This window comes from Aquila chrysaetos, chromosome 15, assembly GCF_900496995.4.
Source record: "Aquila chrysaetos chrysaetos chromosome 15, bAquChr1.4, whole genome shotgun sequence".
Lineage (NCBI taxonomy): Eukaryota > Metazoa > Chordata > Aves > Accipitriformes > Accipitridae > Aquila > Aquila chrysaetos.
Window position 1 is genome coordinate 2,377,565 of NC_044018.1, and position 12,722 is coordinate 2,390,286.

The following is a 12,722-nucleotide window of genomic DNA, read 5'->3' on the forward strand; positions in this document are numbered from 1 at the left end:
GCAGCTCTGTCTCTGAACAAAGATACTGGCTGAAACACCAAGGTGTGTGTCTCCATGAAACAGGTTCCTTTTTCTTTCACTCCGGCACCAACTAGCTTCACCTGGTTAAGACAAATGGCTCCCTCCTCCCTCTGAGGAGGCAGGAGGAAGAGCGTTCATCTAAAGATGGGCTGGTTAAAGAATTTGTCGGGGCCATGAAAAATGTGTTTCATTCCTAAGCCTCAGAGTTTGAATTCACAGCTCTCCCTTCCCTGCAGCCATTGGCTTGCTATGGGAACCTCAAGCCTCTTCAGTTGAAAACAACCAGAAGTTCAAGATTCCTGGGGCCACAGAGAAAAAAACAGAGGGTAAGGTCTTGGAGAAGATGCCAACTTGAGTTTCTGTTCCTAGGAAAACCACAGAGCTGGTTACCAATAATTAATATAAAATCACAATCCAGGGAACGGAGCACTCTTCCAGTCAGCTGCCCTACCCGCTAGGCCACCAACCCCGGGCTGCTGGCCCGTTGAATCTCACATTTCTGGCAGCACGGGGATGCACCTTTGTAACTGGCCTGGTGAACACTCCTAGTCACCAGGACAGGAAAGGACAGCAACACGGCTCTCCCACCTCTGACAAAGCTCTGTGTGACAACTTTTCGGTTTAGAATACACTACTCGGTTCCACCGTGCAAGTTTATTTCTAAGTGCTGGGGTCAGCACAGCTGGGCCCTACTTCTTGAGGGTGCTGTTAAGTGGTTCCATAAAGGGATAAGAATTACCCCATAGCTTCTCCAAAACAGGGATGAAAACCTTTACAAGCATATTGCTTCCCATGCAAGCAGCAGGTCCAATCTGGCTCTCTGCGCCACTACGGCAACTTTCTACAGTTGTCAGTAAGAGGACATGTATATTCGAAAGCTGTTTAAAGCCCAATTTATCTCTGTGACTGATGGATGCACTCTCTTGATAAAAGTTGTATAATAATCTTGGCATTTCAAATTTAGTCTCCTTCAGTAGCTCCGTAACAAGTTGTTCAATTTACAACTCACAATGAGATACTTGCTTTTCGAACAGCTGCCACCACAAGGTCAAGTTGGCACCTAAAAAGCAAACTGTGCTCTTTTCTGCTTTATATAAACACATGCACACACACACAGAGGCACGACCGCACACGCACACAAAATATCACAAACTGTCCCTACAGACAGTCTTGCAATTTTGCTGATGATGCCCAAGGCAATGTAAAAATACAATTGCTTTTCTCGAGCTGCAGAGTGCTGGTGCTGCAGTGCTGAGCACCGAAAAAAGGGGTTTGGGCTAAACTGAGAAGAACTTGGAGATGTGACAAAGCATGGTTTCAGTGCTGCACACACAATGCGGAGAGGAAATCATGCATGTGACTTGGTAATAATGGAAATCAGCGTCTACAAACTCTACATGCGGGGATGAAAACAGAGATCAAGGTGAAATTTTCACACTTCCATTTCTGTGCTTTGCAACACTTACTCACAAACATGCCGTTACCTCATGATACACATTTTTGGTAATTTTCCAGTGCCTGCTTTAGAGTTTTTACCTAGTGTATTCTGAGCTCCTTCTGAAGTCCCCTGAACATTTTGGAAACGGGAAAAATATATGAAAACTACTGTGCTCAGATTGCCTACTCTATTGCTTTTCCCAGTAACCAACTGCTTTTTGGACTTCTTTACACATTTGAAAGAAAACTGATCCACTATTTTCTTCTCCTGATGTTGGGGTAGATGTGTAAACACTGCTGGTGTTATGTAAAAGACAGCCCTACCACTACATTATTCATGGCGTTATTTAATTTCTTCAGGTTGCTGTGTTTTTTTGCTAAATACCACTCAAATTCCAGATTCTTACAATGGCATCATTTTAAGCATATATCTTCCTTTGGTCTTTACTAGTTTTCTAATTTCTCTGAGTTTGTCTCATTCAAGATAGAAGCTGGCTTGAAGACCTTCTGCAAAACCCTCAAAATAGTTCAGAATGTTTCTGTAAACCAGAACAACTTGTGCAGGTGAACACCCACCTGTACCTACATATGTAACACATTTACTTACATGCATTCATCTTGTGGATTTTGCTTTGGCCTAAGCTACATCTCTAAGACTTTGTTTAATTTTTAAAAGCATTTTCATTAACAACAGTCTCACTCTTGTTTATTCAGCATACAGCTGTTGCAGTTCAAGACACGAGTGACCACCAAGGTGCTTGCTACAGCATTATTTGCAGCAGAGTTGGCAGCGGGGCAACACATACCAGTCCTCGGCCTCTCCAGTACAAAGTCTAACATTTCAGCTCAGACTTGCTTCCTTGGTGGCTTAAGGTAAGATGATAGGATGTGACCATGCTACCGTCTGTCAGGGGGCAGTAACCCCCATAAAGGTCCAGAAGGGACAGAGAAGAGCAGCACATCTGGATCTAGCACAACAAGGTCACCAAAGCTTATCTGCGACAGCTCATAGGGTAATAAAATTAACAATGCTTAAAAACGTTGAAAACACAGACCATAATGCACACACACGTATAAACACATGCATCACGTAGGAAAGGAAATCACAGGTGTTATGAATTAACACAGCTTCAAGGGGAGGTTGAACAAGTTCCTGGAACAGAAATCCACTGAACATTACTAACTACACAAAAGCCATGTCTGATTCAGGAAATTCCTGAAATAAAAATACTTAAAGGCTATGAGATTATAAGGAGAAAGTATTATGTAGTCTTGTCCTGTTCTTCCACTCTGCGCTAGACATCTGCTCATGATTCCTGCTGGAGTCAGGATGCTGGCAGAGAGGATCTTTGGTATAATCCAAGATTACAATTCTTAAAAAATGCCAAAACACACTCTATTAATAGGTATTTACACTACAATGAATCATCCTGACCCTGTAACTCGTTTTTTCATATAAACAAAACCCACATAATTTTACCTTGCACCTCCAACAACAGGACCCATGACTCCTGTTTGAACTGAAACTTATCCTAAACAGGGATGCCTGATTTTGATTTAGAGATGCTGGTTGATGGAGAAATCTACCACATCCTTTGTATCATTTGCTTTCCACTACCATGGCAGTCTCATACTGTGACTGTGAGACAGTACATAGATATTCAGAACTTGTGAATATGCACAAGGATTTTAGAATGGGAAAAAAACCAAAGTATTGTGTTTTTTTATTTCTCCAAGGGTACATTCACATGTAAAAAGTAAGACTAAGAATTGTTTGCACTTCCGTTCTGTTCTCAGCCTTATTCAGCAATCTTGGGTAAGCCACCTAAATACTACAGCTCAAATTTCTCCCAGGTGTGTAACAGGGACCAGAACACTTGCTTACAGTGAGGATTCCCTGATTTAGACTTCTAATGTCTTTTGATAACCTTTGTAATAATCCTCTTATCACAAGCTTTTTAAGCTTATTTGTAAAAAGTAGTTAGTTTAAAATAAAAGGAAGATCTCTGATAAAAGAATAGGTAATATACAGCAGGACAGACATGAGAAAGTGGTTTGATGACAGAAGGGTGAGAGCACAGAGGAACTGAGGTGGGGGAAGGGGAGAAAAGGAGAGAACAGCACTGGATGTGATATTCCAAATAGACAGGAAAATGCTGCCATTCACACTGATATCACAGCTTTGCAATTATCAGCTTTTCCAGCTGTGAAAGCGTCTGATTAGGTTTTATATTTCTGGGGTCTATAAATATATCTTGATATATTTTTTTAAACAGAGATTGTGCTGTTTGCTTTTGATATATTTAAAAATCAGGTGTAAGAAGGGAAGCAGATGTGCTTGTTTTCAAAACTGAAAGTCATAAAAAAGCATGTAAAGATTTTACACTCGCTGATATACAGGAAGGAAATAGTAATATTTCAGCTGGGAACAATATCCAAAACCTAGGCAACACGTAGTCTGTTGGCAGCTAAGCGACATACTTAGAAAACCAAGAGCAGCAGATGATTAAATCTCATTATACCTGTTCCATTCCAAAACATTTTAGGTACAACTTGTGTCTCTCCAAGCACTTACTGTATTAATGACATCAGGAGCACATCGTAAAATCTAAACAGCTAGTTTTATGCCAGAAGCTATAGCTGGACAACTTATTCAATTCCAGGAATCTCAGAATTATTTCCCACCCAAAGCAATGAATAAGATGATAAAATAGGCAAAAGACTTCTTTCAATGACCTACCCAAGTTGCTGCAGAACTCTCCTACCATGCCATCTGGGTTAGCAGTAGGGATTTGTGTAAGACCCGTGAGGATGAGAACATCACTATTTTTAAGAGAAGCCTGGTCCATGGGCTGAAACACAGCACAGTGAAATAAAATGAGTAACATGAGAGTTATAACACAAGGTTTCTCTGCTCTGTACCAAGACGACTGCAATACAAAATATGTACAGTGACCAAGAAAGAGAACACATGGAACACTTTAAACTTAACATTCCTCCATCTGTGAAAACCCAACTGGAGTTAATAAAAATACATACAACTGTTTACCTGCATACCACAGCCCAAAACAAACAACAGAACTGTAACCGGATCCATCGCAAAGTAGTCTCCATAGACTAATCATTTCATGGCCTCAGGAGCTCAACACTGAAAAGGCAATACTTTGCCGAGGATGTGGCAGTACAGTCAGGAACGGTTTGACACTTGCATTCCTTCTCCCTTCCCTTTGCAAATGAAGGTGTCAGCTTTGATTTCCAGGGCTCACTGTCTACAGGGGGCAGTACCATTTTCCTCAACCATTCAGTGGATTCTCTTTGGAAGAGATGAGATCAGGAAAGGACTTTGGGCTTGAAGCTCTCAATTTTGTGTATGAATCTGAATGCCACACAAGGCTTTCCCTTGACTGTGAAGTCTGCTCTTCTGCCCGCAGTATTACAACCATGACTTTCAAATACTCATTTCAGATTGTTTGCACAGGCCTTTTTAGAAGTCTGGTATTGTGAAATGGTAAATGGCTACTGCTGGTAGAAAAGAGAAATGGGTTTAGATTCCTTAATATTGATAAATGTTGTTAATTTATCTAAGAAATAATCACTTATGCATATTAATTTTTTAATGTAGCTATAGTATCAGGCCAAACAGACAAGTAGTTCCTTAAAAGTCAGCAGTTGAAAACAGGTGAAAAATCATGGCTTCAACTGCACAAAAAAACCCCATGCAAAAAAGTAGTGCTCCCAATGCAACACCAGAGCTAAAATAAGAGAAAATATGACTTGGCTTACTAGTCTCCCCTAGTGAATCAGATTAGCACTATGCCCTCCTACAATACCTTTCTTAGAAGACTGTGCTAGAGGCTAAGCTATGTCAAAGTGAAATAAATGACTTCACAGGGCTATGACCTCTGATCAGCTGGGTCTACAGCATATGTTGTACTGACGACCTACAGTCATAGGTACAATCCTAGATTATGTGGTTGAAGTGCTGAGGGTAGCTATCACAAGCATCTATCCATGCCACGTCTGCTTCCTAGTGGACAGAAGAGTTTATACCTGCACAGTCTATCTTGTGGCTCACAGATGTAGCAGAGGGACTGACAATTAAATGGTCCAAGGAAACAGTGTGGCAACTTGGCGACTGGCAGGCAGTCTAATGTTAGAGCAAACGTTGCTTTTGCGTTGACTGTGCATAAAGGCTCACACTTTTTTCACTGAGGTCAATCATTTGACATGTTTTATACCGGCACTTTATTAAAGCAGAATGAAAATGCATACCCACTTCTCTCCATTAGCAAACAGAGTAGATGTTCAGAAATTATACTTAAGTGTGACCTGATACTAAATATATATTCTTGATACTCAAAATTTAGCATAATTCAATCTTGCAAAGGCAAAATCTACTTCTCTCTCTGCAGATGCACTACAGCTATGGTGAAAAGTTAACTTTAAGCCTCGCTCTGGGCTGGGATGCACTTCCCACAGCTACTATTCAAGCAAAGGTGGGCAACTGTAGCCAGCTGCATGGTATTTTATGGTTATTTATTCTTAATAGACCCTCTCTAGTCTCATCAAACAGAAAGACTTCTACCAGAAGAGACTGATGAAGAGATTTCCTCTACTGAACTTAGATAATCACTGTGTAGCTAATTCCCTTGCTCACAGTCCCTCAGTGCCATTCTTAAGTAGTTGAGAAAGACCTTGCTCTGTCAAACATGCAGGGGAATTTCACATCAACTTTGACAGAAGTTTACACTGTGCACTGCCTTGCAGGACCAGACCTGTTACGTGAGATTTATTGCAATCTTTGACTCTACATAGCGTGTCTGTGAAAATGAAATGCCAATAATGCAATAAAAAATAATATTGAATCTGCCTGTGATAATGTACATAATGATTATGCCGTATTAGATACGCATAATTTCAGCTGCTATTGCACTGAGAGGGCTTGCATCGATTTTTGTGGGTTAATGTAAAGAACATGTCTTAAAAGGCTTTTAGTGACATGTCTGAACCTATGCTGTCAACTCCTGTTCTCCACTTCAGTGGCAACAGTGTCAATTCTAGCCTCAGTAGAGGGTGAAGCAAAATTTTCAACAGAAACCATCTGCCAGAAGACAGAAGTAAAGGGAACAATTAATGGTGCCAGACTGAACTCTCAAACAAACTCTTTAAAGCTCTTCAGTTATTTTCAGCAGCTATGAATACAGTCTTGCTGAACCCTTCACTTGCACTTCCTACAGACCCGCTGCGGATTTCACAAGATATTCCTGCTGCTGCATCCAATATCAACCCAACAACGAGCATTCACTGCACCCAGTTTCAGCTAATCTGCACATCCTGGGCCATGTCTAAGCTAAGCTAACTGCTTCACTTTCTATCTGTTGTTAATAGAGATGGAATTATTACAGATGTACCATAACCCTCTGCTGATTATAGATGTAACCTAGATGTAACTTAAAATTTCAAGAAAACTTTAAGGCGTAATTTATACCAAAGAAGCAATCCTTCCCATGACTGCTAATTCCCACCTGTGCTGCCATCTCCACTATGTCAGCACTTAAATCCCAGTGCTGGCAGAAGGGAGAAGGAGGGAAGGACTGGGTGGGGGCCCAGTTTCAGTTAAGCAAGATGAACCTTATCCTGTTTGCACCTTGAGAGAAGGAAATGCTTTCTAGGCTATTACTGTGTATATTAGACAAGATGTAAGAGGAAGAAGCATTCTTCCGTTTGTATGCCCAAATAATCTGTGTCTTACCACCCTAAACAAACAAATGGCTGATGAGAGCTTGGTCAACTGATGCCCGGTTTTAATAACTATGGAGGGAGTTCCAGAAGACTGCAAAAGTGCTAAGGTTTTACTATAATTCAAAAAGCTCTGGATATGTATTTACATGAACATATGCTGATTAACTGGATATAATTTTTAAAACAAAATGCAGTGACTGTTTCCATACACTGTTAAAAGATAGGAATTTCATTATGACTGCTTACCATGATTCTATGGAAAAACAGGTCAAACAACTTTTCATCCCTGATGAAAACATGCTGATTTGTTGAACACAATTTTTGACTCTGTGCCACTCAAGATATTGTTATCATTACATAATGTCTGTCAAACATCAAATAGATGAAGAGCTGGTTGGCAGCTCACAAAAACCACTAGTCATTACAGAATCACCATATTGTAGGAGCTTGTACTGGTGTTCACAGGGATTTAAACTGGAACAAGAACTATCCATTGTCTTCAACAACCACTTGGAAGGAAATATAAGATGATGATGGTATCTGAAATGCAAATGATATCTGGGAACATTTGTGATGTGGTAAATAACAAGGAAAAGGCAAACTGAATGCAATTTCAACTATCTGGTAAGCTATTCCTTCAAACTATGTGTTAGTATAAAATAATGCAAAGTGCAATGGACTGTATACTAAAAAATGAGGGCCTTGGAGAGCATGTGGGACAAGCAACACTGTCAGCAGAGTGAATAGTCCAGCCTTCATATCTTGTTAGCAAACAGCGTAGGTCCCTAGGGATTCAGGTAGGCTTGCAGTACATTTTCCTGCACTCATTAAAGCTGAAACTGTCCTGTCTAACTGCTACCACTTCTCCTGCAGGTTGCAGTGAGTGCAGATCTGCTGCCCATGGGCTGTACTCTTACCGGCAGTTCATTCATACACCATTCCCTGCCACAGGGAGGTAATTTCCTTAAAAACACAGACTTTACCAGAAGTTTCCAGAGAAATGTTCACCTTTGGAAAATGATGAAGCATGGCCAGTCTAACCTGACAAACTGAATCACTATCTCATGTAAATTAAGAGAAAACACCCTCAGTCACCAAACTACTTCTTATAGTGTAAAGTTTCTCCTCACAGAAATATTCCACTCATATATTGTCAAATACTGCTGCTGCTCTTTCACTAGAAGGTGACGAAAGAGCACTATGCAGGCCAGTATGAGGGTGATGAGAAAAAGGGATTTAGAGACTCTGATACATTGCATGTAGCTAAGTACAGCCATACTATTAAGGATGGTTTATCTATTGCAGTTGTTCAGCTCCTGAGATCAAGCTTTTAAATGAAGGATGCTCAGAAGCAAAGCTCTTTAGAAGATACTCACCTTGGGGGAAATTACTTACTGATCATGAACCTGACACATTTTCTAAATTATTTTTAAATACCTCCTGCTAATATTGCTTTTAACTATTTTGACAACTTCTGAAGCATACAGTACTGCAAACTTCAAGCCATTCTTCGCACTAAGAATTTATGGATCTACAGAGAATTAATTTACTGGAAATTACATCTACAGCACTATAAAGACTTTGCCCTTAGCAGAGCAGGGTGGAAAAGTTGGCAGCCAGTTAGCTATCATTTCTCCCAAGGAAGGATGTTTCAGAAGTGATATAGAAGCAGGCTGTGAACTGCCTGTAAAGACTCTTCAGTGAAATATGGATTTTAAAAAAAGTCACTAATGCTCTATTGTTTAACTCTGTCGAAAATTTCCTATTTAAGGTGAAAGAGAATTTCCCAGCTGGTGAGTAAGTTAACATGAAATCATTGATAACAAAGAATTTTAGTTGTCTTTCCCTAGTAACTATTGATACCTGTACATGTATCAGGGTAGTATGTCTTCTCAACACCTGTTAAGTCTAGACAATTGCTAACAGAGGTACCTTAGCACAGCTTCTATACTACACCTGATCCCAGCTGGAATAAGCCCCTCCCTTTTTTTGGAGCAAAGACACTTCACCCTGTAGAAGACTAACGAAAGTCAGAGGCTGTACCTGAGGGTGTGTTGTAAGTAGAGAAGATCCTGAAACATAGGAAACCTTTTCATAGTGCGACTGGATAATCCAATTGGAACTTCCAAGAGCGTAGCCCGAGCTGAGAGGGGTGACCTGCACAGCACCAAACAGCTCCTGAAACACACAGCAAGAGACATGAACTTGAGTGAGCCCCCGAGAGAAGTCAAACAGGTCATTTTATCATCAGTGAATCAATTTTAAAAGTAGTTCTGCTATTCAAAGCCTTTATGAAGCTAGTTTCCCGAGCTTTATGTCTGCTGTTTTTATTTACCCATGTCTAACAGGACACACTCTGAGAAAAGCTCTTCTTGAGGTAGGACCTTCATAAAGTCTCTCTTCCATGTGAATTCTATGGAATCTGGCTGAGTTCACACAGAGCTGTAACTCTAAATGGAGGAATCAGCTGGGGCCTTGATCCTCTGCCTGCCTTTGCTGTATTGAAGAAGCTTGTAAGAGCTTTACATCTTCGAAGACTCTATACTCCCTTAGTCAAATTTTATTGGTATTGGCCAGCAGGAGAGAAGGAAGGACAAGTAGTTCCATCCTGATACAAAACTCTGTTTGGGTTACACTTTTTGCTGTGGAAAACATACACTTAACTTCAAACTCACTCACTTTCTAACTTTATTTCTTTTTAAATGCTATCTACTGGTGATTTAGAAACAACACTGTGCAAACTCAATCCAAATTTCAGTTTCAGCTCCAAGCATAAGCAACCTGATGTGGTCTGCTTTCCAGGTGTCATTAGAAAGTGTATTGCTTTATCTGTATACAGTAATGTGTTATACTTGTTTTGAGAAAGGAAAATAAGCCTCCATATATACCTCGCTAATGTGATCTACTTTCTGGTTACTGAATAATGGAACAAGCATCTGATTCATGCAATACTAATGATTTTTCTAGTATCTCAATACATATTTGGATGCCTTGCAAAACAAGGCAGGGCCTCCATCCCTCAGAGTGTGTAAACCAAGGCTCTAGATTCTGCTGATATGCAGACATGTAAAATGGACAACAAGCCATTCTTGATGCTGTCACCCAGTTTTGGGTTTACTGGCAAATTAGGGTCCAATTATTTTAAAAGTTAGCTTTGGGAAGAGAGAAAATATGTCTCTTTTCCCGGTAACTATAAAAGAACGATTGGCTCAGATGCACAGATCTAAAATTAGGCAAGATACATCCACACCGTGAGGATAGTTGAAAATGAACAGTAACCACCCGTGGATACTGAGGAGTCCAAATGCCTTCAACCCATCCAGTTGCTAGACAAAGCTCCAGCTGTTACTTATGTCAGCAACCATGTTAGTGGTAGCTCGGGGTCTTTTTTCACCAGCTGTAATGCAGCACCACAAAAACCCAAATCCACCAAATTTAGTACATAGCAGCACTGGTTCCTGTTTCAAACTGTCTTACACATAAACGGCAGTCTCCAAACTTCAGTGTTGCTTAAGAAAAAGGAGCAAATAAAAAGCTTTGGGTACACAACTTACTTTAACCAACCTTTTTATTTCTTACGGCCCTGAGCAACAGTAGCAGGTATCATGGCCCACATGCTGCGTACAGGCCATAAGGGAACAGTGTATCTGCAGAATTGTTCGTTCAGTTCATTCTAGCAACTACAATGGATTATAGTCAATGGCTTTATAGACAACAAATGTTAGCTGGGAACCCTGGGAAAGGAGTTTTGGAAGTTCAGGTCGAACCATTAGGTTTTGTTTACAATCCCTAATTTGCAGTATAAAAGAAAGTAGAGGCTAAAGCACTCAGAAGATTCCCAGAAGTGAGATATGGTAACTCAGAAGGGGATGCGGCTTACAGACAGAGAGGATACATTCATTTGGTACATCCTCCCAGCTCTCAGTGGGCCAGCCATCAACTCCAAATTTGAAGGTATGCCGCCTTAAAATTGGCCTCCCCAAGGAAAAGGAGAAACAAATGGATACTCCCTGATTTCACCAAACAAGAACCCTTCCTGAGAGGCAGGCTGAGGGACATTCAATATAATCTTGTCTTGTTTTCCTAGCCTAGGGTAACTAGATCTTACACAGGACCTAGAGGGAAATCAGAAAAGGAAGGGCATTTCCAGAGAAAAGCTGGGAAACAACAAGTTGTTACTGTTGACCTGAGGACAGCTTCACAGGTACTCACAATTTTCTGAGAATACCCGACCAGCTGGATCTTACTGAGTGCAGCGTTCACTTCTGGCATGGTATAGCACTTCCTCCACATAGACACCTCCACCGCGTCCTTCAGAGGGGCGGGCAGCAATCTGCAAAGATCAATGGGATGTGGGCTTTTCAGAACTTCCTGATGGACCACCAGCTTTTACTCCCATTTATATTCTCCGGATCTTAAATTTTTCTCTTTTTTCTTTTTATTTTAAATATGCCTGGTGCTTCAAAGCGAGGAGCAAGACTTTCTGCCTGTTGAGGAACAGAACCACACTCTCTGTTTTGCCTCACCCCAAAGACTGCTCTCCTTCAGCTCTCTTTTTTGTTGTTCCTATTCAGCCCTTTCATCAAAGAAGTAGCTGCGATGAAGGTGTTATAGCAACTCTTATGTTATTTTCAGCACTGATGAAAGATGCTGGCTGATTTGACATATCAACATGAAATGCACCACTAGAATTGGTAGAGATGACTGGGATCTTGGATCAGTGTCTATTTTGCATATCCTAAGAACTTGAAAACAAAAGCAAGCCACAATCTTGTGATTAAAATACAGGTACCAGACCATGAACAAAGGCTGGCTCTGCTCTCATTTTTGTCACCAGTCTCTTACAAGAGCATGTGCCCCTGCATCTCAGCTTCCTTGCCTTCGACTCAGATACCCCACTTCCCTTCCGAGCGTACTGGCAAGGATACATCAGCTGACACTGCAGAGCTCTTTGAAATCTCCTACACGGAAGTATTTAAGATGTTTTACACTAAAGTAAAATCCATCCATTCTGCTCTTCACAGACATTGCAAGTTAGCTGGACAGCGTTGTCAAGGGAAGAAGTGAACTGTAATGTCACAGGCTGCAAGAGAGATGGCTAACTTCTGGGAAATAAATCTTCCTTAGCAACATGAACTGAGGCAGGAAGCAGCACAGCTGCCAAATGCGCAAGAAGAATAGGATTTTTTTTGTATATTAAACCAATGCTAAATCAAAGGCTAATTCAAACCAATTTCCAAAGATTTATGGAAATTGGTCAAGTTTCTTTGATCAATTTGTTTAAAAGAATTTAATTTATTGTTATATCTACTAGGTCAGTGAACTCCTCCATAATTTAAGATACTGAAGAAAGGATTAAGGCCAGCTATTGCCAAGACCGCTGTACAGGTCTAGTGTGATAACTGTAATTCCAGCACATGCTGGCTGAAAGCATACTGCGCTTAAGGAAACAAACAAAACGTTCAAGGTCTTTTTTGGGAAGTCATAAGCAACAAAACGCCAAACAATGTGGATAGTTGTCC

General features: G+C 40.7%; 1 protein-coding gene across 10 annotated transcripts in view; it reads right to left on the reverse strand.

Annotated features, from left to right (window-relative positions):
• Positions 1-12,722, reverse strand: part of INTS9 (integrator complex subunit 9) — a 72,923-nt gene that overhangs the window by 39,925 nt on the left and 20,276 nt on the right. For all 10 annotated transcript variants that reach the window (XR_005934062.1, XR_005934058.1, XR_005934061.1 and 7 more), the window contains exons 7-9: positions 11,413-11,533; positions 9,244-9,378; positions 4,199-4,310 (exon numbers count right to left, since the gene is read on the reverse strand). Coding sequence is in view for 4 of the 10 variants with exons in the window: in XM_030036888.2 (XP_029892748.1) it covers positions 4,199-4,310; positions 9,244-9,378; positions 11,413-11,533 (368 nt within the window). In the remaining 6 variants the exon portion in view is untranslated. The remainder of the gene's footprint in view (positions 1-4,198; positions 4,311-9,243; positions 9,379-11,412; positions 11,534-12,722) is intronic.